The sequence below is a fragment of the Kogia breviceps genome, chromosome 11 (assembly GCF_026419965.1).
Source record: "Kogia breviceps isolate mKogBre1 chromosome 11, mKogBre1 haplotype 1, whole genome shotgun sequence".
NCBI lineage: Eukaryota > Metazoa > Chordata > Mammalia > Artiodactyla > Physeteridae > Kogia > Kogia breviceps.
This window is the reverse complement of record NC_081320.1, coordinates 9,165,432-9,191,069: the sequence shown is the minus strand read 5'-3', so window position 1 is coordinate 9,191,069 and position 25,638 is coordinate 9,165,432. Positions and strand designations below refer to the sequence as shown.

The 25,638-nt window shown below is 45.2% G+C and overlaps 1 protein-coding gene across 10 annotated transcripts; it reads right to left on the bottom strand.

Moving 5' to 3' along the window:
• Positions 1 to 142: 142 nt before the first annotated feature.
• Positions 143 to 24,774, bottom strand: LMAN2L (lectin, mannose binding 2 like). 10 transcript variants are annotated; one of them, XM_059078504.2, is made up of 9 exons: positions 24,551 to 24,774; positions 23,320 to 23,438; positions 20,194 to 20,311; positions 19,303 to 19,385; positions 6,619 to 6,651; positions 5,430 to 5,591; positions 5,223 to 5,337; positions 1,932 to 2,051; positions 143 to 1,600 (listed from the first exon to the last, which is right to left on the bottom strand). In XM_059078504.2, the coding sequence occupies exons 1-9, from the start codon at positions 24,735 to 24,737 to the stop codon at positions 1,458 to 1,460; spliced, it is 1,080 nt and encodes a 359-aa protein (XP_058934487.1). In that variant the 5' UTR covers positions 24,738 to 24,774; the 3' UTR covers positions 143 to 1,457. The 10 variants fall into 10 exon arrangements, with proteins under 10 accessions (XP_058934487.1, XP_066863286.1, XP_066863288.1 ...); XM_067007185.1 differs by having other exon boundaries at positions 143 to 1,484; positions 24,551 to 24,765; XM_067007187.1 differs by having other exon boundaries at positions 24,619 to 24,760.
• Between the last annotated feature and the right edge of the window lie 864 nt (positions 24,775 to 25,638).

Here is a 25,638-nt window from a genome sequence, read left to right as displayed (position 1 = left end):
GAGACCCACAGCCAGACAAGGTAAGCCTCCTTTCCTTCAGGGCTGAGCAGAGGGCTTTCCCAACCCAGAAGGCAGGGCAAGGGTGGACGGCTAATGCTCAGCCGAAGCCCCCCCGTGAAAGGAAGGCCACTCAAAGTTCACGTTTGGTTTCCATCAGCCATGTTAAGACTTTCCCTCCGGCTACAGAAGCACAGGGCTAGGAGAGCTCAGAGTCCAAGCCCTCCAGGGAGCCTCCGGCCCGTTAGCAATGGAATCACAGGGCAGACAGGTGAGCAGCACGTGACCCCTGATCAGGTAAGGCAGTGGAATCAGGGCTGACCCACAGAGGACGCTCAGGCTCGGCTGCTCAAATGACAATGAACTCTTCCAGGCACAGATGACGGGGGTCCTACTGCTTCCAGACTTACAACCACCATTTCTCATCCGTTAAGAAAGAGAAGCCAGGTCTCCTCTTTGGGGAGGATCCAAGCTCAGGCTATAAGAACAAAGTTTCCTTACATTTTGAACACTCTAAGTAGGATTCCAAAAATTACGATGAGCACGAAACATGCAGCTCAGCAGGCTCCAGAGAGTCCAGAAACAGCTCCACGTGGTCAGGTCTTGTGACAGATGTGGCTTTCGGTGTCAAAACGTGGTCAGTCACACTGCATCCGTGACGTCTCCCAAGCTTCTCTTGACCTGCACACCAGCTTTCAGCCAAACCTGACTGAGGGCCTAAAGGGACCTAAACGGGAGGGTCATGAACACACCAACAGAACCAAGATCCAGCCGCAAGAACAAAGGCTAGAGCAGTGAGCCCCAGAAGAGTGCCCCCTGCGGCCACCTAATGAGGGTCTGTGAAACTCAAGTTTGTTCTGCAGTCCCAGGCCCCAAGAGAGAGGCAGCCGGATGTCTTTTCCAGCTCAGGTTGCCTCTGCAGAGGACAATGAATGGAGGGAGAGGAAGGCGAGGCAGGGAAGAAGTTTCCACCAGATTTCCAAGGAAAGCTCCTCAGCTGGAGAGAGGCTTAGACAAAAAGCAAAAACCAGTGGATGGATGACTGGAAGGTATGAGGAGTTATCAGTTTTTTAGTCTTTGCAGATTTAAGAATGAAGTACGAGGGTCCTCTGAGCCCAACAACAAGGCAGCCTGGGCTATGAAACTCTTTCCGGTGGTTTTGGCATCATGACAGCCTATGTTCTCTCCATCCCTCTTTGCTCCCAAGTGGCAGGACTGTGGGGAAAGGCACATCACAGCAGCGTTGCCCGGGGGGGTGGGCTTCCTGATCCAGAGTTAGACGTCCTCATGGGTGACCATGGGAATGCAGCGTCCCTGCTCTCAAAGCTCCAGTGACAGAAGCAAGTCCCTGACCAGCTGCTGGAGACGAGAGAAGACCCACCTGGCTATGTGCTCAGGCCAGTGCCTGCTCCTCCTGTACTCCTGGGCGACAGTCACAGAGGTCGTGGTCGCAGGAGGGCTCAGTAGAAGCGCTTTCGGCTCTGATCCTGCCATTTGTTGTACAGTATGAGCCCAATGACAATGGCAAATACGGAAAACACCAAAGAGAAAAAGACGATGAGAAAGAGGGCCAGGCCACTCAGGGGCGGCAGCGGGGCTGTCACTAAGGAAGCAAGAGAGAAGCAAGTCAGAATGAGGGAGCCCGCCCAGTGGGAAGGACCAACCAACAAGCTATCAAGTCCCCAATTCTGGGAGCTAGAGCTCAGACTCTCCCTTTCCGATGCCACAATTTAAAACCTTAACAGCCCACAGTCTGCTCATCTGTAACATGGAGACAAGTGAGGAAGTAGGGGCAAGTGCTCCAAGTACTTGGGAGAAGAACCCCGAAAAGAGGCAGCCCCGCCAGCTGTATACTGCATGTCACTCCAGACCCCCCATAGCCCTCAACCTCCTCACTGGCCATGGGGCCTTTCCCCAGGATCCCCCGTGCTCACTCTCGGGCAGTTTCATGTTGTCCACCGAGGGCAGGAACACATCTCGATGCAGCTTCTCCTCTTCTGGGGTTCTCTCCACCGTCAGCTCAAACAACTTCAGGGAAATGACGTCATGGTTGTCTAAAGAAAAGGAGAACAAGGATTACTCAAGCCACCCTGAAAAGAGTGTCTTGGTTCAAGCTTCTAATCCACAGCTAACAAACAGTGACCTGAAATAAAATAACTGAAACTTCTGTTTCTCATCTAAAAATAAGGACAAAGAACAGGGAATATTCTACATTATCCTGTATTTATAGTTTTTATCAACAAGCATGCATTACCTATATAATTTTAAAATTTAGAGAGGGACTTCCCTGGTGGTCCAGTGGTAAAGAATCCACCTTCCAATGCAGGGGACGCGAGTTCGAACCCTGGTCCGGGAACTACAATCCCACGTGCCTCGGGGCAACTAAGCCCACGTGCCTCAAGTAGAGAGCTGGCGTGCTGCAAACTACAGAGCCCACGCGCTCTGGAGCTGCGGCGCCACAACTGCAGAGCTCACACGCCCTGGAGCCCGCGCACAACTAGAAAGAAAACCCGCACGCCACCACTAGAGAGAGAGAAGCCCGCGTGCCACAGCGAAAGATCCCTCATGCTGTAAAGAAGATCCCGCGAGCCACAACTAAGACCCGACGCAGCCATAAATAAATAAATAAAATATATTTTAAAAAAGGAAAGTCAATGTTATAAAAATAAATAAATAAAAATAAAGTAAAATTTAGAGATGATACAAGAACTAACCCCCAATCACACGTAAAATCTTCTAGTGAAAGGAGACACAGTAGCCCCACAGCTTCCCTTTAACATGGACAACACACACAAGCAAGACAGGAGAGGGCCTCACAGCAGCCGTTTAATGGGCCATGAGCAGGGCACAGCTACTGGCGTGGAACACACTTCCCTTCTGGACTGTGCCTAATTCTTTGCAGTAACTGTGACCCTGAATCTCACTATTAAGTACCAGAGAAGGATGAAGAAGTTAGGAACTCAATTTGTTCTCTCCTTTTTTAAAGTTAACATTATAAATTCAGACAGTCAAACATACTTGACGTGTCTCAATACACTGAAGTTGTATCTCTTACTGAAGCTCAACCCAACCCAACTTTATCGAGCGGGAGCCTACTGAAGTGGGCTCCCAAGTCCCTTCACACGAACCCAGAAGTTTTTGACATTTTCCTTGCTTTTCTAGGAAGTTTTCAGCCTCTATTTCCTACCTTAGACCTGGCATTAGCCATATCCCCAAGAAGCTCTTGTTCCTCTTGGTATTGGTATTTGTATTAAGAGACCACAAATGTGCGTGCTAGGGGTGCTCATTGCTGCTAGGCTGGTTATTGCAGACTGGATTTCTTGCCATCTCTATTATTAGGATGGCATTTACAGCTGCTTGGACTCTTAGAATCTTTAGCAGACTCCCAGGTAAAAAAACTGGATTTACCTTCAATTAGAAAAAGTGTTTTCCCTGCCAGGACTGAGATTAAACCACGGGACAGGGTAGAGAGCCACAGTGATACTCCTCACGATGTAGGGGCATCAAAGACTGGGACAGCTGTGATGTGTCCTTTCTCAGCAGTGTCCAGTGATCCACAGCAAAACAAGTTAAGATGTTAACAAGAAAGACCTTACTAGAAGGACGCAATTTGTATTTAGGGGTATCCTACAGGCTGAGAACATGGACGTACGAACCTAGGCATTATTGCCAAGAACTTAGAACAAAGGACTCCTTAGGATAAACAAAAAATTATTCTCTTTGGCCATTTCCAACAGCTGGGAAAAACTTCCCACAGACAAGTACAACAGGAGGTTAACTGAGCAGGTCCCAGAAGCCTGCAAGCTCAAAGGAAACTTGTGGACAGGGATACCTCTTTCAACCCGAGTCACATAACAAGATTCCATAGCAAAGATCTGCAGCCTGTGCCTCCCCTTACCTGTGTCAAGGTAAGATGTCCCACAGCTCTGGCCTACCTGCACAGTATTTAGAACTAGCTGCCAAAATTAATCTCTTGTAAGTGACAGAAAGCAGATCAATGATTGCCTGGAGACAAGGTAAGGGAGGAATGCTGCAAAGGGGCACAAGAGAACTTTTCCCTGATGGAAACATTCTGTATCTTGACTGGGATGGTGGTTATATATATGTAAATATTTGTCAAAACTCTTCACACTATATACTTCTGTTATGTGGAAAGCATATCTCAATAAGGTTGATTTTTTTTAAAAAAATTAGTTGCCAGGATTTACAAAATCAGATTTCATTTTAAAAATCCAGATTTCCAGCTGCTCTTGAAAAACTAGAAGACATGGCCTCACTGAGCCCACATTTTCTATTGGCAACAATGGCTGAAACTGAGTGGATGCTGCCCATTTCAGATGGATATGTGCCTTTCTTTCTTGCCAGAAGAAAGTTCTACTTCATCCTAGCTTCACTCATAATACATTATATCAAAAGAACCAAAAGTTTAATTCTTTACCTCTTCTGAAAAGACATTATGATTGACGCTAAAGCCAAGGGAGAGAATAAGCACATAAAAGAAGCTTCTAATCGGAAACAAGTAGGAAGAAAATCCAGAGGAGAGAGAACAGTAGAAGAGCCCGGTACTGCTAACACCACATAAGCCAAGGAAGGCAGGGGTTTCAGAGTAATTGGTCAAACGAGCTGAAGAGAAGACAAACAGCAAGCACACAGAACAGCAAAGAAACAGAAGGAGCTTTTACAAAACTACTTGTGCTAATAGCACGGCGGAGACACAGGCCTGAGTGAAGCATTTACCATGGTGGTAGACTTACAGAGGTGGATGTCTTAGAAACACAAGCATCTGCACACACAACACATGCAAAAGTCTGGGCACAAAGGAGAGTCTGGGGGTCGGAAGAGGGAGGGCAGAGTCAAGGAAAAGCTTTGTTAAGAGAAAGGGAACTCAGCACATTAGGTGAAAGGACAGGAACCCGACTATAAAAAGAGGCACAAGAAACAGGAAAGCACAGAACTCAAAACACAGGCTGGAAGAGCTGGCTTGATGTAGAGGCAAACACTGCTTTCCATTAGCACCACACATCTCCCGAAGACAACTGTGCTAGATAACCCCCGGCCTGGGCTTTTAAGGGATCTGGACATGAGAATGCGTGAAGATAAGCGCTCACGGGGCACCTGTTTGCCAGAGCTCTGCCTGGCTGGCTCTCCCCTCTGAGAAGCCTCACTCAGGCTGCCTACCGAGATGGGACCTCAGTTAGGGCTAGTAAGGAGGCACATGGCAGTACCGGAGAGATCCCCAGTGATGGAGGAGGTGCCGAAGTAGTAGCCCCGGGGCAGACGGACACCGGGCACCTCTATGCAGTCCCTCCACTCGTGCTTGCCGTCGATGTCCATCATTATCTAGAACAGAAGGAAGAGATAGATCAGGGCCAGGCCACGGAAGCGGGAGCGAGACAGCCCCTATCGCCAACAGGTCCAGAACAGGGACTCACCGTCAAATGCCTCTTGACATAGCGAATCACAAGGAAGGTGTCATAATGGAGATTGCGGACAATGGCCGTACAGCCCCCCAGCTCTGTAGGCCGCCCGTCCCGCTCGTGATCATAGCTGAGGGAGCCATTGTTCACCATGGCTGAGATGTAGGGGAAAACCCGCTGGGAAAGCAGGGAAGGAAAAGCAGAGAACGGTGAGGAAGTACTCTGAGGAACAGCTGTGCAAACAGCATCAGGAATTCTGCACATAAAGCTGAGCTCCTCACAGCAGACCAGACACTGTCTCATCACTAGCAGCCCCTGAGAACCCACGCCGAGATGGTCACTCGAGGGACATGGCCCAGAAGTGACTGACCTCTCTACCTGCCTTCAGGAATCCTCCTTGCACCCATCTGGGGTGGGTCTGAAATGGCCCCTAGTCTACCCAAGACTGTTGTTTTTCTTCGTGTGTGTGTGTGTGTGTGTGTGTGTGTGTGTGTAACTGCCATGTAAATTTCTTGACGAGAAAAATCATTTATTATGCCTCTGTGCATGTGTCCACCTTAGCTCCATCCCTTCCCCCCCCAGGGCAAGTATTTTGCACACAGAGGTATTCCAAAAATACCTGTTCAATCAGGGAAATCTTTCCATTCACGATAGCACCTTTCAAATTCTAAAATTCTATAAGCATATGATGCTAAATGGGTCAGGACTCAGAAAGGGCAGTGCCAGAACCAGGCTGCAAGGTGGTGTTCTCCAGCCACACATGACTGTTCTTAGGCAAAAGACCATCCAGCCCATTTAAGCTTCACCACACATAACTTCTCCCACTAATACTCAGGGCGAGGTTCTCCCACTGAAAGTTTCCCCATATGCCACCCATTTTCCCACCTACTTCAGAGGCCCTCTCTCTCCAATAGACTCGTGGAGCAAATTCTTCCCTAGAAATGATAAGCTAACCACCCCAGAACAAGCCCAGTGCTAAGGCAGTGCAGAGAGGCAGGGGGATGAAAGGACAGGAAAATGAGACATGCCACTTCTTTGGTGAGTCCCTCATTGTCCTAAACAATCAACATGCAAGGTGAAGATGCAGTCGAAATCAGAGACTGGTGACTCCTGAGACAACAGCCACACGGATTCTAAACAGTAGCGAATGTTGGATGGACACATAGGGAGTACGGGATGGCCATGGTGCGTCAAGAATGAGTACCTGGACTCCGGGAGAATATCGCCTCTTCTGGGCCTGACAGGGTCCAGCAGGTTATTATAAAAACGAGAGAGGGCACAGAAGACAGGAGATCAAGTCAGAAAGAAACAGCCAGGGAAGAGCTATGACCCAGCTGTGGCGGATGAGCAAACCAATCTAAATCCCCAAACAGAATTTTAGGGTCCGTGGAAGGCATTTCACAAGTCCTCATACCCCTCAAAATTATAGGCAAAACTATATGTACAGGTGTTTGTACATTTTCTAAGGAGAGGGTCTGCTGCTCTCATCAGGTTCTCAAAGGGGTCCACTAGGAAGACCCCTCTAACCCACATGGGGTCCTGAAACTCTCCGAAACTTTATAAAACACACAGCATCACACTCTCCAAGCAGGCCTCACTTATGTCTCTGACAGTCCAAAAGTCAGGCCATGAGTTGGTCTGTACCCAGACTACAGTATTTCTTTAGCAAGCGGAGAGACAGGAGTGATAAATAGGGCTAAATTCTTCCAAATTCAACATGTCCTTTACTACCCAGGATCTCAGGGTACAGCTCTTGCCCAGAAGACAAAAATCCCACCACTTGAGAGGCTATCAAATTAACTCTAATCCAAAGCGATCATTTACCCTGTAATTGAGCCTTATGGACAAATATTTCCAAACAGGTATTCTAACCGACAACATGTGGGCAAGAAAAAACTCTGTGGGAATGCTGCAGCAGGACAGACTTAGAAAAATCACAAGGTTCAAGCATGTTTAGCTTTGCTCCCGAAAACTGCTACAGTTCTAAGCTACTAGCAACAAGAGATACCCGTACAAGCTCAGCTCGGCCCTGCCCCACAGGAAGTGTGGGCAAAGGTGTAGAACCCAGAGCGTCCCTGCCCTCTAATACTTAGTGAGCACCTATTACGAGCCAGGCACAGTCCCAGATGCTGGGAGCTCAATGGTAAACAAGATAGGCAGACATCTGCTCTCATGGAGCTGACATTAAAGTGGAGGGGACGAACAGTAAGTCATTTGAGACTGATAAATGCTGTGATGAAAATAAAATAGGTAACACAATAGAGACTGATGAGGAAACATCTCTCTGAGGAGACAACATCTGAGCTGAGACCCAAGTAGTTACAGGGAATCCACCAAAAAAATCTGAGGGCACAGGAAGCATGAGGTTAGCGTATTCAAGGACCAGAAGATGACAGGGGTGTCTTCAACCCAGCTAGTGAAGAAGGGGCTGGTGTGGGTTGAGGAGGGAGCCAGCCCCTTACAGGCCACAGCAAGGGTCTGGGGTGAGCCTCAGAGCAGCTGCTCTTCTCTTGTGCCACTGGTGGCATATGTGCAGGATTACAGAAAGGTATGAAATCAATCAGGGGATGATTAAACTGCTGGGAAACTACTCTTCTACAGCTATCATTCAGGGCAAGGGAATCGTGAGTATGTTATCAGCAGTTTCCACAGATGGGCTTCTGACAAGAAAGCCCGTAACTTCAGTAAACAATTAGGGAAAGAAGGGATTGAAAATGCCCTCGTGAGCTCTGATGATCCCAAGGCTTGCTTCATTTATCAACCCCAGCACCTGTGATCAGAAGTTGAAGCTGTAACTTTCAAGGGCGTGCCCAGGACAGCGATCCTTAACCTAAGGGGGCCTTACTCTTCCCAAGGCTGGTGAAAACAGCCAATCATCCAGTATCAGCCAGAGGCAAGCCGGGCCTCCGGATGACCTGGGGGAGCTTTTCAACTGCACATACACGTGGACCCCGCAGTCAAAGAGCCTCACCCAGTAGGTCTAGCATGGGGCACAGGACTATGTAATTTTTTTTTTTTTTTTTTTTTTTTTTTTGCGGTATGCGGGCCTCTCACTGTTGTGGCCTCTCCCGTTGCGGAGCACAGGCTCCTGACGCGCAGGCCCAGCGGCCATGGCTCACGGGCTTAGTTGCTCCGCGGCATGTGGGATCTTCCCGGACCAGGGCACGAACCCGTGTCTCCTGCATCGGCAGGCGGATTCTCAACCACTGCGCCACCAGGGAAGCCCAGGACTATGTAATTTTTAAGAGGCACCACAGACGACTGGGATGTGCAGCCGAAGTTAAGAAATACTGCCCTAGACGGTCGCACAGCTTTGGAGCTGGACTCTGTCTACTTCAGCAACTCCTGACTTGGCCTTCCGCTTTACACCTCACATTAACCATGTCTTTAAATGCCATCTTAACTTCTATGCCCACTCAGGAGTTCTTGAAGGGTTCCTTGGGTACCCACTCATTTGACACAGCAGCTAATTTTCTTTCCTTGGAAAGCAGCCTATATATAGCCAGAACCAAAGGCAGAAGAATCACCCTGACTCCGGCAAAGGTGGTAGTTTCACTCCTAATTTAAGAGTCATCAAAAATTAGGAACTCCTACCTACTGTCCAAATGGTTGATGTCGGAAAGGTGGGGAGATGTCTTCAACTTTTTGTATTACAAGGCCCTCCACACGGTACTGCATCTTCAGCGTAGCTTGATTGAAAAGAGACTCGTGAACTTGTGGCTGTGTGGATCCTATGCTAACATTCCACAGGTGCAAAGCACACAGGCTGTGAACCACTAGGTGTAAAAAAGAGAGCACACAGCCCTCTGTAATCAGGGAGACCTGGGTTCTAAATGCAGTTACACGACTCACACCTGTGTAATCTCTCTGAGATTCTATTTCCTCACTGTAAGCAGGGAGAGTAATACACAGCTCACAACGTTAATTACCAAGATGAAACGAAATATGTGAAGCATTTAGTACAGTGTCTGGTATTCAGAAGGGAGTCAATGAATGTTCATTCAACCAATGACTAAATTAATGAATTTTTAGATATATTGTTCACAGGTGTTCATATATAAACACAAAGCCAAACACATGTCTTTTAGAGCAGTAATTCCCAGACCACTGGCTGTCATGGACCACTAAAATCTCTAAACATATTTTTGGGACTAACAGGTTTGCCTTTTCTTGCTTTTTTTTTTTTGCCTACTAAATATATTACAATATAATAATGAACGACAGGACAACCATCTATAATAAACATTTTTAAAAACATTTTAAACCAAAAAAAGAAAGAACTATATAATTTTATAATAAATAAATAATTAATAAAACATTTCACATTTATGAAAAAGTCACTTCACTGTTCCTATTCTTAAACCAGTGAAACTCTGTAACCAACCAATTTGAGTCTATGAACCAGCATCTAGGAGCCACTCTCTTAAAGCAGGTTTACCAACCTAAACCCCAGTGCGGTTGAGGAAGCTGGCCAAGTTTGCTCCCTGGAACCTAGATGTGAAAAAAAAGGAGGGTGGGAGGGGAGAGGGAGAGCACAGAGCCACACCAGCTACTGCCAAGATGTCGGTAAAATGTCCCTGGGAATGTCACTTAGTGGTGTGAATACGAATAGCTAGCGTTTTTTGAGAGCTTGCTCTGTGCCCGCCACTGTACTCAGTAATGTACACATATGCGTTCATTTAATTCTCTCAACCCTAAGAGGTAGTACTGGTATCTGCATTTCAGTTAAGAAAACTTATTTAAGGTAATGCAGGAATTAAGGAGTGAAACCAGGGTTTGAAACCAGGTAGTCTGGCTTCAGAGCCCTGGCTCAATCACTATGCCACACTGCTCTCAAGATCAATCAGTATGGAACAATGGTTGGTATATACGTAGATACAACCAAAACCAGCAAACAAACAAACAAAAATCTAGGTCTCTAATATACCCTAAAACACAAAGAAATACTGGAAAATGGCTCCAAATTAAAGGAAAGGAGAGATATGACAACTGAATGCAACACAGGATCTGGGGTTTTCTTTTGCTATAAAAGACACAGTGGGGACAACTGGTAAAATCGAATAAGGTCAATAGATTAAATAATAATATCGTTATCAATGTTAAGTTCCTGATTTTTATCACTGTGTTTAGGGAAAACAAGTGAAGAATTTAGGATTAAGTAAACATGATGAAGGCAATTTACTCTTAAGTAGTTCAGAAAAAATGTACACATACGCATGAGGTCTCACACACACACACACACAAACACACACGAGCACAGGCACAGACAAACATACACATATCCACGTAAAAGAAAAGGACAGGGCTTCACTGGTGGCACAGTGGTTGAGAGTCCGCCTGCTGATGCAGGGGACACGGGTTGTTTGTGCCCCAGTCTGGGAAGATCCCACATGCCGCGGAGCGGCTGGGCCCATGAGCCATGGCCACTGAGCCTGCGCGTCCAGAGCCTGTGCTCCAAGAAAAGAACAAAGCCAATGTACTAAAACATTAACATTTTGGGAAATCTGGGTGAAGGGCATTCTAGAATTCTTTGTTGCATTACTGTAAGTTATCTGTAAGCCTGAAATTATATCAAAATTTTAAAAATTAAAAAAAAAAAATTTTTTTAAATTTTAATGAGTAATCTGAATCTAGTATTTACCACACTTTCAACTTTTCTGTGTCTAAAAAATTTCAAAATTAAAAAAAGGTTTAAAAGAACAGTATGTTAAATATGATGCAATGTTTTCATTTTTAAAAAGGTATGTATAGTTGTTTTTGTTTTAGTCTTTTCTGATTTTTCTGTAATGAGCTTTCACACAAAAATAAGAATGCCTTATTTTTACATAAAAATAAGAATAACAAAACAAACGCCTCTTCTACAGCACCTCCCTTCACACCTCCATGTGACCTACCCCTTGGCTCACCAAAAGAACACACTCACTGCCACTTCCCAGACAGACACTTTTCAGACTTTGAAAACTTTCTATGTCGCTGGTCCTACAGTAATCTTCATCCAACTAACCCTTTGTGCAGGAATCTGGATTAGAGGTGACCGGTGAACTGAGCAATACCCATCCTACTTAGAATGGGTAACATCAGTGAGATTAAGCAGCATGAGAAGGCCCCTGCTCCATAAGCCCCCAAACTTCTACTAAAACTAGACTAGCTGTGACTCTGTCTCCAAGTCTCCAAGCTCCTCAACTGGAGGATACGGAACAGTGCAGCCTCCAGACCAGCTGACTGCCTGGAAAAGCTTCACATACTTGAACATTAATTATCATGAACTCTTAAACTCACAGAATGATTTTAATCCCACTTATCTCAGTTGTGATCCCCAACTAGGGCAAACGCAAACCATGTAATGTGGGGACTTCAACAGAGTACTGTAAAATCAGGAAACCTTAAACTCGAGGTATGCCCCAAACACTGAAGTCCATAACCCACCTACCCAGATTACAAGGGCCAAGATGCAGAACACAGCCTAAGAGGCAACACCTTAATCTCACTGCTAACCAACATTATGGTAGCATGTGAACACTTCTTGTTAACTCTACGGAACAGGAGATCTTGTCTATAGTTCTACTGTGGGGAACCCATGAATCTCCTGACATTGTATGTAAAATCCTATTGCATTCAAATCTACCAGAAAGCCATACATTTCTACTTCCCCTGAAAACTAGTTCTCACCAATGAAGCTCAGCCTCACTGCCTAATCACATCTGAGAGCTTGCTGGACCTAGTTTCCAAAGGAGCGTCTCTTGGAAAACACTGCCTCACCAAGGACTGAGAAAAAAAAAAAAAAAAAACCTAAGTCACATCCAAGTAGTATAACAACAAGAGAATTTAAGAAGTTATGGAGTTCCTTTAACACTGTAAAAATTCTGTCCACCAACAATAAAGAGACCAAAAGGGATTAGTGTCTTCATCACCATAAAGATTTGAGGGAATGTGCTTTTCAACTGGAATGGCGTATTATTGTTAATTTTCTTCCAGTTTCAAAAGAGGAAAAACGATCATCACATTAAAAAAATACGGGAAGCACCTCAAACTAGACTTCCAAGCTGGCCTGATCTGAGAAGAGCAGTGAGCTGCTCGCACCACTTTCCAACCAGCTGTTTCTGCCTCCAGGGGTGAGGCCCGAAGGTCTCACTGGGAGAATGAGGGCCAAGGCTGCAAAGGGCTGCACTTCTGGGCTCTCATTCCAGGAAGGCCTCTTGCCACCATACTGTGATTTCAACCGAGAGAAGACATTCCTATTCCAAGACTGCTACTGAATTCTCTGCAACTCTTCACCAACATCTGTGTTCTCCTGAGAAACGGATGACCATCAGCTGATGACTTCCTGGTGCCAAGAAAAGATCAGGTTGTGTTTTAATCAACATTGTAAAAAGTTAGCAATGCCAAGATGTAACTCACAAACCACACAATTCACCTATTTAAAATCTATAATCCGGGGGCTTCCCTTCCCTGGTGGTGCAGTGGTTGACAGTCTGCCTGCCAATGCAGGAGACATGGGTTCGAGCCCTGGTCTGGGAGGATCCCACATGCCGCGGAGCGGCTGGGCCCGTGAGCCACGACTACTGAGCCTGCGCGTCTGGAGCCTGTGCTCCGCAATAAGAAAGGCCGCGATAGTGGCCCCTGCTTGCTGCAACTAGAGAAAGCCCTTGCACAGAAACAAAGACCCAACACAGCCAAAAATAAATAAATAAAAATTTTTTAAAAATCTATAATTCAATGGGGTTTAGTATGTTCACAGGTAAGATTATGATAACCGCAATGAATTGTAGAACACTTTCATCACCCCCAAAAGAAACCCTGTGCACTCTCCCCACCCCAGCCCCCAACCCTGGCAACCACTCATCTACTTTGTCTCTATAGATTTGCTATTCTGAACATTTTTTATGTATGGGATTATACAATATGTGGTCTTTTGTGACTTGCTTCTTTTGCTTAGCATCTTTCCAAAGGTCATCCACATTGAAGCATGTATCAATGCTTCATTTCCTTTTAATGTTGAATGATATCCCATTGTATAGATATATTTTGTTTATCCATTCATCAGCTGATGGAAATTTGAGTTGGATCCATTTTTGGCTATTATGGATAACGCTGCTATGAACATTCATGTAACTTTCTGTGTAGATATGTTTTTATTTCTCTTGGGTGTATATACCTAGGAGTGGAACTGCTGGATCATATAAACTCTACATTTAACCATTTGAAGAACTATGGAATAGTTTTCCAAAACAACTGTACCATTTTCCACCCCACCAGCAGTGTATGAAGGTTCCAATTACTCCACATCTTTACCAAACTTGTTATCATGTTTTTTTAAATTTTAGACAGACAAGTAGATATAAAGTGGCATCTCATTGTGGTCTTTTTTTTCTCACTGTGGTTTTGATTTGTATGCCCCTAATAGCTAATGAAGTTGAGCATCTTTTCATGTGTTTATTGGCCATTTATATCTCTTCTTTGGGAAGTATCTATTCAGATCCTTTGGCCATTTTTCACTTGGGCCGTCTTTTTAATTACTGAGTTGTACCTAGAATATATAAGGAACTATTACAAGTCCCTTATTGGATATACAATTCACATTTATTTTCTCCTATTCCATGGGTTGTCTTTTCACTTTCTTGATAGTGTCCTTCAAAGTATAAGACTTTTAAATTTTGGTGATTCACGTTTAGTTTTCGATCCACTTTGGGTTAACATTTGTGTATGGCGTGAGGTGGGGAAACACTTCATTATGCTGCCTCTGGATATCCAGTTGTCTCAGCACCATCTGGTGAAAAGATGATTCTTTCCTTATTGAACTGACTTGGCACCTTTATCAAAAATCACTTATTCATAATTGTGAGGATTTATGTGTAGATTTTCAACTCTATTCCATTGACCTATACGTCTGTCCTTATGCCAGTACCACACTGTCTTTATTACTGTAGCTTTATAGTAAGTTTTAAATACAGGAAGTGTGAGTCCTCCAACTTTGCTCCTCTTTAATGAAGAGGAGGCTATTCTGGTTCTCTTGAATTTCAATACTGATTGTAGAATCAGCTTGTCAATTTCTGCAAAGCAGCCAGCTAGGCTTTTGAAAGATAGGGATTCCCTCAAATCTGTAGATCAATGTGGGAAGTATCACCATCTTAATGATACAAAATTTTCCAATCCATGACATGGGATGTCTTTCTGTTGACTGAGCTCTTTTTCAGTTTCTTTCAACAATACTTTATAGTTTTCAGAGTATACGTTTTTCAGTTAAATTTATTTCTAAGTACTTTATTCTTTTTGACGATAGTTAATGGAATTGTTTTCTTACTTTCATTTTCTGATTGTTCAATGCAAGCATATAACACACAATAGATTTTTGTATGTTGATCTTATATCCTATAACCTTGCTGAATTCATTAGTTCTAATAGCTTTTTGTGAATTCATTAGGATTTTCTATAGATAAGATCACATCACCTACAAAGAGAAGTGGTTACTTCTTCCTTCCCAGTCTGGACTAGCTGCCCTGACTAGAACCTCTAGTACAATGTTGAATAGAGGAGGCAAGAGCAGATAGTCTTGCCTTATTCCTGATCTTAGGGGGAAAGGATTCAGTCTTTCAAAATTAAGCATGATGTTAGCTGTAGGGTTTTTTTTGTTTTTTTTTTTGCGGTACGTGGGCCTCTCACCGCTGTGGCCTCTCCCATTGTGGAGCACAGGTTCCGGACGCGCAGGCTCAGCGGCCATGGCTCACGGGCCCAGCCGCTCCGCGGCATGTGGGATCTTCCCGGACCGGGGCACGAACCCGTGTCCCCTCCATCGGCAGGCGGACTCTCAACCACTGCACCACCAGGGAAGCCCTGTAGGGTTTTCATAAATGCCCTTTAACAGGTTAAGGAAGTTCCCTTCTATTACTAATTTGTTGAGTATTTTTATTATCATAAAAAGGTATTTAATTTTGTTGAATACTTTTTCTACATCTATTTATAAGATTATATGGTTTTTGTCCTTTATTCTATTAATATCGTCTATCATATTAATGTTCAGATATTAAACCAACTGTGAATTCCTAGCATAAATATAGTGTATTTACACATGGCGTATACTCCTTTTTATACGTTGCTAGATTTGGTTTACTAGTATTTTGTTGGTGACTTTTACATCTACACTCACAAGAGATATTGGTCTGTACTTTCCATTTCTTGTGATGTCTTTATCCGGCTTTGGTATCAGGATAACACTGGCCTCAAAGAATGAATTGGTTAGCATCCGCAACTTTAATTTTTCACATGGGTTTGAGAATTGGTATTAATCCTACCTTACGTCTGGTAGAATTTACCAGTGAGGCCATCTGGGCCTGAGCTTTTCTTTGTGAGTCACTTTTTAATTACCAATTCAATCTATCCAGATTTTCTATTTCCTCAACTATCATTTTAACAGCCATTTACGGTCTGATAATCTCACTGTGGCACAGTGAGATTGTTCTTCAAATACTAAAGCTCTTGACTTACCTAAACAACAATTCTTATATTGCTCATGGGGGAACTGAGGTTATGTGATTTTGAACAACGTGTCCTGATTTCAGGGAGCCAAGCCTAAATACAACTTAAATCCTAAACTCCCTCACCTCCTTCTCAGATGCATTAATGTTGCTAGTATTTTCCCAATATTTCCTCATAAACAAATGTGGCAGACAGTGAACTGAGCAACGATGTCAAGGGCACTCTGGTGACAAGGAAACAAGAAACCAGAGAGACAATTTTACCACTGCCTTGAGTGATCTGCTGAATTGTTCCACAGCCCCTCCTGCCTGCTCCTTGTCCTCCTTGTCCAGCACATCTTCAACGAACGATGTTTCCAAATTTTCAAAAGGTACTCTATTTGTCACCCTCTCCTTATGAGCTCAAAATAATAAAGCAAAATAAAGAGATTGCAGTCTCTGGAGTCAAACCCACTACCTGGGTGTCACTGACGAGTTTTTTTTTTAACCTTTCTGTACTTCAGTTTCTTACCCATAATGTAGGGATAACAATAATATCTACCCCAAGGGGTTGTTAGGATAAATAGGTAAGACATGTAAAAGCACTTAAAACAATGCCTGGCACCTTCAAGTATGATGTCAAAGAAAACCATGCCGCTAACAAAACCCATCTGACTTCACGCTCTAAGACAGCACCAGGTCACTGGGATGTAGAGAGGAGTACACTTTCTCCACTCTCTGCACTGAGCATAAGCTCTGAGAACTGAAATTGCAGAGGAGATCACTCTGAGAATGAATATCTCCGTTCTCAAGGAAATCATCCTGGCGTAAGGAAAAACGGATGGGAGGTGGCAGAGCACCATAATTACAAGTGCAGCCTGTGGAATCAGGTGGACCAGTGTTCAAAATCTGGTTCCACCTTATATTGGCTGTCACCTTGGACAAGACACTTCTCCAGTCTTCTGTTTATGCATTGGTAAAATGGGAAAAATAATATTGACTATAAGGAGATCTGATGAGGATCAAAATAATAACTGTAAAGTACCTGGCACATAACAGCCACTAAAAAACAGAAGCTGCTTCTTTTCGTTTTTTTTAAAAATTTAGTTTTAACAAATAAATTTGTTGAATAAATAATAAGCAAACAATGACCTGACATTGATCCAGGGGTTCTTCATCCTGGTTACGTATGGAACTCTCAACTGGAGATCTCTGAAAAAGTAAGGTTGCCCAGATTGCACCTAAAACAAACAGCATCAGGCTCTCTGAGCTCGGGGCCTGGACATCAATAGTTTTAAATGCTCTCCAGGTAATTCCAAGTGCAGCTGGGAGTCAGGCAGAAAAGAAGTCCCTATTTTTACCATCGGAAACTAATTTTTTTGATTAACGTCTACTCTCCTTACAAAATGAGGTCCATCAGATCTGCCCTCTCAACCAGAATTACTCCTATCTGATGGAGAAATGGAAGCTAAAATAGTTTGAACGACTTATTTCTGGGAGAAGCAGGGAGCCACGTTTAAAACTCTAGTCAAGGGCTTCCCTGGTGGCGCAGTGGTTGAGAGTCTGCCTGCTGATGCAGGGGACGCGGGTTCTTGCCCCGGTCCGGGAGGATCCCACATGCAGTGGAGAGGCTGGGCCCGTGGGCCATGGCCACTGGGCCTGTGTGTCCGGAGCCTGTGCTCCGCAGCAGGAGAGGTCACAGCAGTGAGAGGCCCGCGTACCGCAAAAAAAAAACAAAAAAACAAAAAAACAAACTAGTCAAGCCCTGAAGCCCACACCTCTTATTCAGATGTATTTCTCACTACCACCACTATTTCTTCAGCGGGACTGCAAACCTTCTCATGACATTCCCCTCATTAAAATCCTTTAATGCACTTACCCCCTTACAATACTTAGAAACCCAGACTCCCCAACAGACACGCCGCCCTTCAGAACCTGCCCCACCACGTGCACGGTGAGGACGAGTCACCTGCATTCAGGCTGCTCTGCTGCCGGTCTGAACAGCCAAGTCACCAACCCCCCAACGAGACGCTGCTCAATCTCACGGGCCAGGTAATGTGCTCAAGAGGAAGGAGTGTTAGCAGCAAAGAATGCAATGTGGATGGCGGCCCTGGAACATGGCGAGACTGAGGGCCCTGTTTTTCTTTCTACCCTCATCTCTCCCTGACCCCCCTTTTTCCCCCTCACATCCACTTTCCCTTCTCTAACTTTATCACCTTAACACATGGCTTTTCCCTCTGCACTGGTTCCTAATTCGGCAGATTTCAACGTCAATGTCACTTCCTGGAAGAAGTCTTTCCCAACCACTCTCCCCACCACCACCGTCCCACCCCAGGTTAGATGCTCCTGCTGGGTCTTCCTACAGCCCCCCTGGAGCACCCCCATCAGCACCCTTACTATTACATCAGCACCCCTGCTCTACTAAGTGCAAGGACTGTGCTGGTCTCGCTAATTCCCAGGGCCTGGCACCTTGAAAGTGCTTGAGGTCTGATGGACGGAAGAGGAGCCCAGAAGCAACGTGGAGAAGCAAGTCTATAACTGACCCACAACAAAGGTTCCTCTCCTAACTCACGTCTCACTTTCTACTTCCTCTAAGCAGAACTCTGTGGGGAATGTGAAAAACTGTTGAATCTGGGTGTTGTATATACAATGATCTGTTCATCCAATTTTCTTAGAAGTTTGAAATTTTCCATAAGGAACTTTTGGGGAAAAAAGTAAAGTAAGTTGGGCCTCCATTCCTAATCCTGCCTTTCTTGCTAAATATTATTTAGCAACAGGATACCCAGCAACAACGCGTCCTAATCATCTTCCCACCATCTGCTCTTAGGGCCATTAGGCAGAGAGCAAGCACAGACCTGTTGCTAGTGTAAGACAGTACTTAAGAACACTCAGGGTCAGCTAACAGAAAGAAGCTTCTGCCAACAGCCAGATACGGGGTTTCCACAAAATGCTGAGATTTCATCCATTTCTTTTTACAGCCTTTCCTAGAGGAGAGGAGACTTGCTGTGCACTCCTCTGCGAAGAGGAAGAAGAGGATGTGGGCAAGGGGAAGCAGCTGCAGAAGAGAGCTCAGCAGTGATACAGGACATCAGGGGAGCGGAGGTACATAAATTCCGCTTGCTCCGTGCCGGCCTAGGAGCACCAACCAGCCACACAGGCTCAAGCCTAGGGGCTCCCAACGTGCACAAAGAGAGCACACTGCTAACACTAAAGAAAGAGCCCCCATTTGCGAGAGCCATTCCCAAGACTGCGCACCATAAACAGCTCTATCTAGAAAAAACCCTGACAGAGACATTAACTGTTGAAGTTCAGCAGGTGAAGAAAATAGAACCGAACCCCTCACTTTCTTTCCCCTCTGTTTCCTCTTGAACAACATTCCTAAGGCAAAGGGCTGTGACGTCAGGGCAGCTGACCTAAGCTCTGACACTTGCCATTACCTCTTGCTGCTTCTCCTCATTGGGATACGTGTCTACAAATACTCCCAGCCCCACAAATTTGTCCATGTTTCCAAACACAGGCCCTAGAGAGAGAGAACAGATGATGAACAGTGAAATAAAGCCAAGAGTTGATAAAGGAATAATACATCACTATGATAGAGGAAAAAGTGAAATTCAAAAGACTTTCCAGCCTCTCCTTAAGATGAGGAAACAGCTGTAAAAGCACCCAGTGAAGGGCACGGCCTGTAACAAGCACCCAGTAAGCACCTGCAGTTGTTTGTCATTAAAGGCGGGGAAAGAGAGAGGCCAGCACCACCCTGTTTAGCACCCCAGTTGCTCCCTGATTCAAACTGGTTGCTAGGCGCCCCTAAAGAATTCTGCTTCACAAACACTTGGTGACAACTACACCCCTGAGAGAATTGAATTCCCAAGTTTCCACTTCTTGTTGCAGAAGAGATCAGGTCAAATCAGGCTGAGTTTTGCCATAACTTGGAGCAATGGCTCCCGCACAACAAGGAAAAATAGATAACTCTTCTCCTTTCTCCCGACTCTGGAGTTCTGAGATCGGTCACTATGCATGACCAGAAGAAACCAGAGAGCCCAATGTCAGTGTTCGGGACAGGTAGTGCTTTCCTCCGGCCAACGGGCCGGGAGGTTTCAAAGGGAAAGCGGAAGTTACCAATTAGCAAGAAATCACCCCGGGATGAGTCAAGTTCAGCTGCTTTTAGGACTCAGACCCCATTCTAGAGACTAGACAGGCCAGTCTTTATCTACAGACATCAAGAGAGGGAAAACCGCTGGCACTGTGGAGACACGCCCTTCTCAAAAAGAGGGCACACAAAAAAGCAGGCCTGTCACACACCCCACAAGACCAACCCAGGGTCCCAGTACCTGGCTGCATCCGATCCTTCGTGTACCAGATCGCCAAGCCGTCCCCGTGCAGGTTCTTCTTCCCTTGTCCGTGGATTTTGAAGTGCACCTGCAACTCCCAGTCTCTCAGGAAACACGGCTAAAGTGAAAAAGACCCTAGAATCAATGAGGAACATGAAACGCGAAGCCCTCATCCACAGTCTACAGACTTGGAAAACACAAACGAGGTGACGTGAGGCTAAGGGGTAAAACTGAGATCTAAGGCTTGCAAAGTGTTTGTGTGGTAAAATTAAACAGATTGAGCCATTCAACAGTATATGATATTTAATATGAAAAGTGAATAAACCTCCCCATCATCTTCACCATCTCCCAACAGAAACAGGATAGCACTCCAAAGTTGGAAAAGACAAGAGAACTTCGTGTTAGAGCACTGTGATCCTACATCCACCCAGCAAAGGATCTCAGCCCACAGAGCAGAGGTGGCTGATTAACACTCATCTGCAACTTAAGATCACCCCTCTGACAGAAAGACTCTAAAAAGCTTGGATTTCAAGAAGGGTCAAAGCCCCATGCATTACAAAAGAAAAAGATAAGCTAAGTCATTCTGCAAAGGTCTGCAGGAATAATTAGCAGACGCTATAAACAACTCTAATTGGCTAGACTTGGCCCTATGCAGCGCAGAGTTCCCTTGAGGAGGGGTAAGCTATGGCCCCACCAACCTCAGGCCCACCGCCAAGGAGCACAAATGCACCAAAGGAGAACACCACCATCCCCAGCACAGGGACAGCCTCTGGTGGAAAAACATTTAAGGAAGTGGTTACCAAACAGACTTGTTTTGCTTCTTTTGAATTGTGTTATCAAAACCTTGGAAAAATGGAGGAGGAGGTAAGTGGATGGTTAAGTGTTCTAAATAGTTGAACACTTTCAACCACTTTCAACGGACTTTCAAACCAGAGTGGGTATTTGATTTACAGAGGCTCCTGGTTTAAAGTTCACAGTGAAGAAAGAAGGGAAGGACGAGCAGATAGACCAGTGGGGTTCAGCCAAAGGCCCTCCACACAGATTGTTCTGGGGAATTCCCTGGCGGTCCAGTGGTCAGGACTCTGCACTTTTGCTGCCGAGGGCTCGGGTTAAATCCCTGGTCAGGGAACTAAGATCCCACAAGCTTCGTGGCGGGGCCAAAAAAAAGATTGTTCTGGCTCTTGAGCAACATATTGCTAGATTATTTTCAGTTTTCATTTTTAATTTCTGGGAAATCTTCCAAAAGTGTTAGTATTAGGAGTACATAGTCAAAAATAAAAGGGGTGTGGACACTTCTGAGTTCACCAAACAAGCCTGAAATCTCCAACAGCTTTCCCTCCCCTGATGAGCCCAGTCCCTGTGTTGTCATTCGGGGTTCTCATCTTTCTGCTATTTCATTTAGATTTCATAGCAAGAGTGAAATTCAGCGGCAGGAAGCTGCCCCATAGCCAATGGGTAGGTATGAAGCCCCTGGGAAGAGGGCAGGGCCAGAGAAGTTCACACTGAGCCAAGAGGTGTCTGCCATTTATCCTTGGCTTTGTGTAGCGCCATGCTATACAGTTTTGCTCAGGGCTATGTCTAACAGTGGGTCTCAAACTTTGCTGCATATTAGATTCACCTAGGGAGCTTTTAAAAATCCCAGTGTCTAAGCTGCACCCCATTCCAATTACTTCAGAATCTCTGGGGGTGGGACCCAGCCACCAACTCCAATGGACAGCCAAATTCGAGAACTGCTCAAACAAATCTATCCTATTCAAATAACTCAAAACAATGCCAAAGCTCATTCTGAGAGTCAAATAACAAAAACTACAGGTATAAGAGAATCTGAAAAAGAGCAAGATAACTAGATCCTACACTGGAATCACCACTACATAAAAGGGTTACATAGAGACAGCTAGCAAGACAGCAGCAAAGTCTTGGACACAATCATTTATAATCCATAGACCTGTATCAGTGACCCTTGTAATAGAGGTAATAGAGGTGTAACAACAGCACATTTCTGTAACCATTTTAACTTTCCAAAGCTTTTTCATGTCTATTGCCTTATTTTATTCTCACAAGAACCCTGGTGGGCAAGTAGGACAGATATTATGAAGCTCATTTAACAGGTGGAGAAACTGCAAACTGAGAGAGGGTAAATAACTGCCAGGGCTCACAGTGGGTCTGTGATACAGCTAGATTGAGAACCCAAGTCTTTCAACTGCCAGCCCTTCACCTCTTCTACCAGAACACACTGCCCTGCATGCTGTCCAAGACCGAGTTCAGCACTACAGTCTGGGATAAGGGGCCAGCTTGTGCAAATAGCTCCACATAGAAACTTCTCATCCTGCTGCTCCTTTAGAATTCTCTGCCACACAAAATGAACAGGGGAAATAAATCGTTTCCCTTTCTGAGATTCACTTGTCTACAACTAATGATAAAAACCATGTACAAGTAAGTTCTTAGCTTCTGAGAACCCATGAGAAAGTGTTAAAGGATGCCAAGGTCACTCCTAAAAGTGGTCATAAAAGACTTAGAAAGAGCCCTGGAAACCAAAAAGAAAGCATCATCTTACACTTGTACAAAATCACAGTGCAGCCACACCAGGAATACTGCATTCACTTCTTGCCGCCATACCTCAAGGAAGACAACGTAGCTGGAAAAGGCCCAGAGAGGAAGGACAAATCAAATGGCCAAGGGCTCAAAGTGCCTTTTACACGAAAATAAAATTTAAAATTCGACTCAAAGGGAAATAACAAGTGGGGGGGGGGCGCAGTATTACTGGGATGAAGCTTGAGATAAATTTAAAACAGCAGTCTTCTATTTCATAAAGCAAAGTAATTAAACATGAGTTAACTTACTAACCTGCAAAATTACACTGTCAGGTCAATCAGGAATTAAAGACTGCTATTTTTCTGTTTTCCGAAAATAGAATCAAAATTGATTATTTGCTATACTTAGGGCAACAGAGCATCTCCCTAAATATCTGATTTGATTATGAAGGTCATGATAATCTCTGAAATGAAAATCCTTGATATCCACAGAAGACGGAATACTGGGATAGACAGTGAAATTAAGTCAGTATGCCACTGGTGAACTTTTTAGTACTTTTTGGGTCAGTAACACAGGAGGGAGAAAGATTCTTACCAGCCGGTTCCACAGGGCACCCTGTTTACTTTGCATATCTGGGGTAAGGCGGACATACTGGGTCATCACCATGGCATTACCCATCAGATTCCACAGGGAGGAACTGCTTGTGCCGACACCTACGGAGGAGAGGAAGGAGATCAGTTCAGTCTCTTCAACGCCAGCCCGTTCCGAAAGCCACCATGGACCGTCCGAAAGCTGGAGTCATCACCTTTCTTTCCCCTTTCATGTCACTTGATCTCCCATCTTCTGTCACTCATAACATCTCAACTCCTTACCATCTTTAGTTTCCTTTCACAAAGACCTTCTCAGGTGAAGACCCCAGAGCACATCAGAGCTGTCACTTTACCCAGGCCACAGTAGCCACAGCTCAGCTCCATTCTTCCCCATTTTGTATGTGAGTAGATTTTAGAACCATTAAAGAAAAAAATTTCCCCCAGTTATACCAAAAGAGCTTGACCCTTTGGGGCTCTGGGGCTTAATCACATTCTTTCTTTGAACAATCCACGCGTAAAGCTACTTTTCTCCTTACCTCAGACTATCAGCCCCTTGAGAGTGAGAACTTTGTGTCAGTATAACCCACAGTATTAGCAACAAGAAGGCACTGGATGCATCTGCTAAGTAAATAATCACCCTTAGCAGCAGTATATACACTCTTGCACTTTGTGTTTTTGTTTGTGTGCTGTCCCCATATCCTCCAGTGGGGAATCAGACTTGTGTTAATTAAGCCATCTACACTGATTTGGGCTTCTTTGTAGCTAACCATGTAAATTTTCTGGTTGGTAAGCTGTGCCTAGCGGCCTACGAACACTAAACAGAGCAAAGCTAACCAACCTCTTTCATCAATAGGGCTCCTGGACTGGAGAAGTACACGTGTCTTAACTGACAACAGAATTTTATCTTCTCAGTCCGTCCAAGTTCTACCCTAGCTCTGCCGCCTGCTTTATTTCTAGCACATCCACAGCTCCATCCGGAGGCAGGCTCATTGCTAGTGGCCCTCAATCACTCCCATCGGTCGCAGTTCTCTCCCCTTCCCACATTCCTCCTGTCCAACTCTAAGCTCCCCTTCCTCCAGGCCCGGCGCTAGTGGCATCCGAGAGCCCCCGGTGCCTCCACCCACAGCCGGCAGCATTCTCGGGGCCATGAAGCCCTTCACCGCCCCCGCCTCTACGGACAAGCTCAGGTCCGGAAGCTCTCCCCATGCACGACCACCTCGCCCCCGGCGCCTCACCCTGGTAGGGCTTCGACAGCGAGTGCTCCCGTTTCAAGTACTCGAACGTTTGACCCGCCCTGACTTGCCGTGGCCCCTGGCCTGACCCCAACAAAAGGAGAAGGAGCAACATCCTGGACCCATCCCGAGCCGACAAACGCCGCCGCCACCGCTGCCACCACCCAGACGATTCCAGGGCCGCCGCCATCTTTCCCACTGCCTTCCCTTCATCGAAAGCCCGCCCCGTCGTCCAAGCCATTGGCCCATGGAACCACCTGCTTCACGTCCTATTGGCTCTTGTCGAGTCCCCGCCCCCGCAGGTGAGCATTTCACCGATTGGCTGGCTTGGGTACCAGTTTGCCTTGCCAACTCAGGAAAGGGACGTGGTCGAATGCCTGGATTCCCTTATTTGCATTTGTCCTGAGGGCCACTAGGCCTGCTGGGATACGTAGTGATTTCCATTTCGTGTATGCATTCTAGAGTAAATTTAAATAGATAAAATGTTTCTTCCAGTTCCACGCAAACGTTCTAGCCTCTCTGCCATAGCACCCTCCTGACTGTGCGGATCTATCAAGTGATCTATAGAACTGAAGGGAGAAATAGACAACTTCACAACTCAAGTAGTTGGAAAATTATCAGGAAAATTATCAAACTTATAAAAGACTTGAAGAGCACTATCAAACAATTTGACCTGATGACATTTATAGAAATTCCAGCCAACAACAGCAGAAGACACATTTTCTTCGGGTGCAAAAGAAACATTTCCCAAGATAATCTGAACCAAAAAAAAAACCCAAACCTGCACAAATTTAAAAGAATTGAAAGCACATAAAGGATGTTCTCTTATCATTACAGTATTAGACTAGAAATCAATAACAGAAAGATTTCTGAGAAATCTCCAAATGTTTGGAAATGAAACTAACTTCTAAATTACTTGTGAGGGAGTAGGAGGCACTGGGCGACTTCAGCAAGTCCTCTGAGAAATGGAACAGAGTAATCAATCCTTTTTACCTGTTGGTGCAATAATACATCCGGGCCCCGAAGCCAAAAAAGTGAGATTCATCCCAGCTTGCAGTCTCTTTCTCAGCAATTCCACCACCGAAACAGTA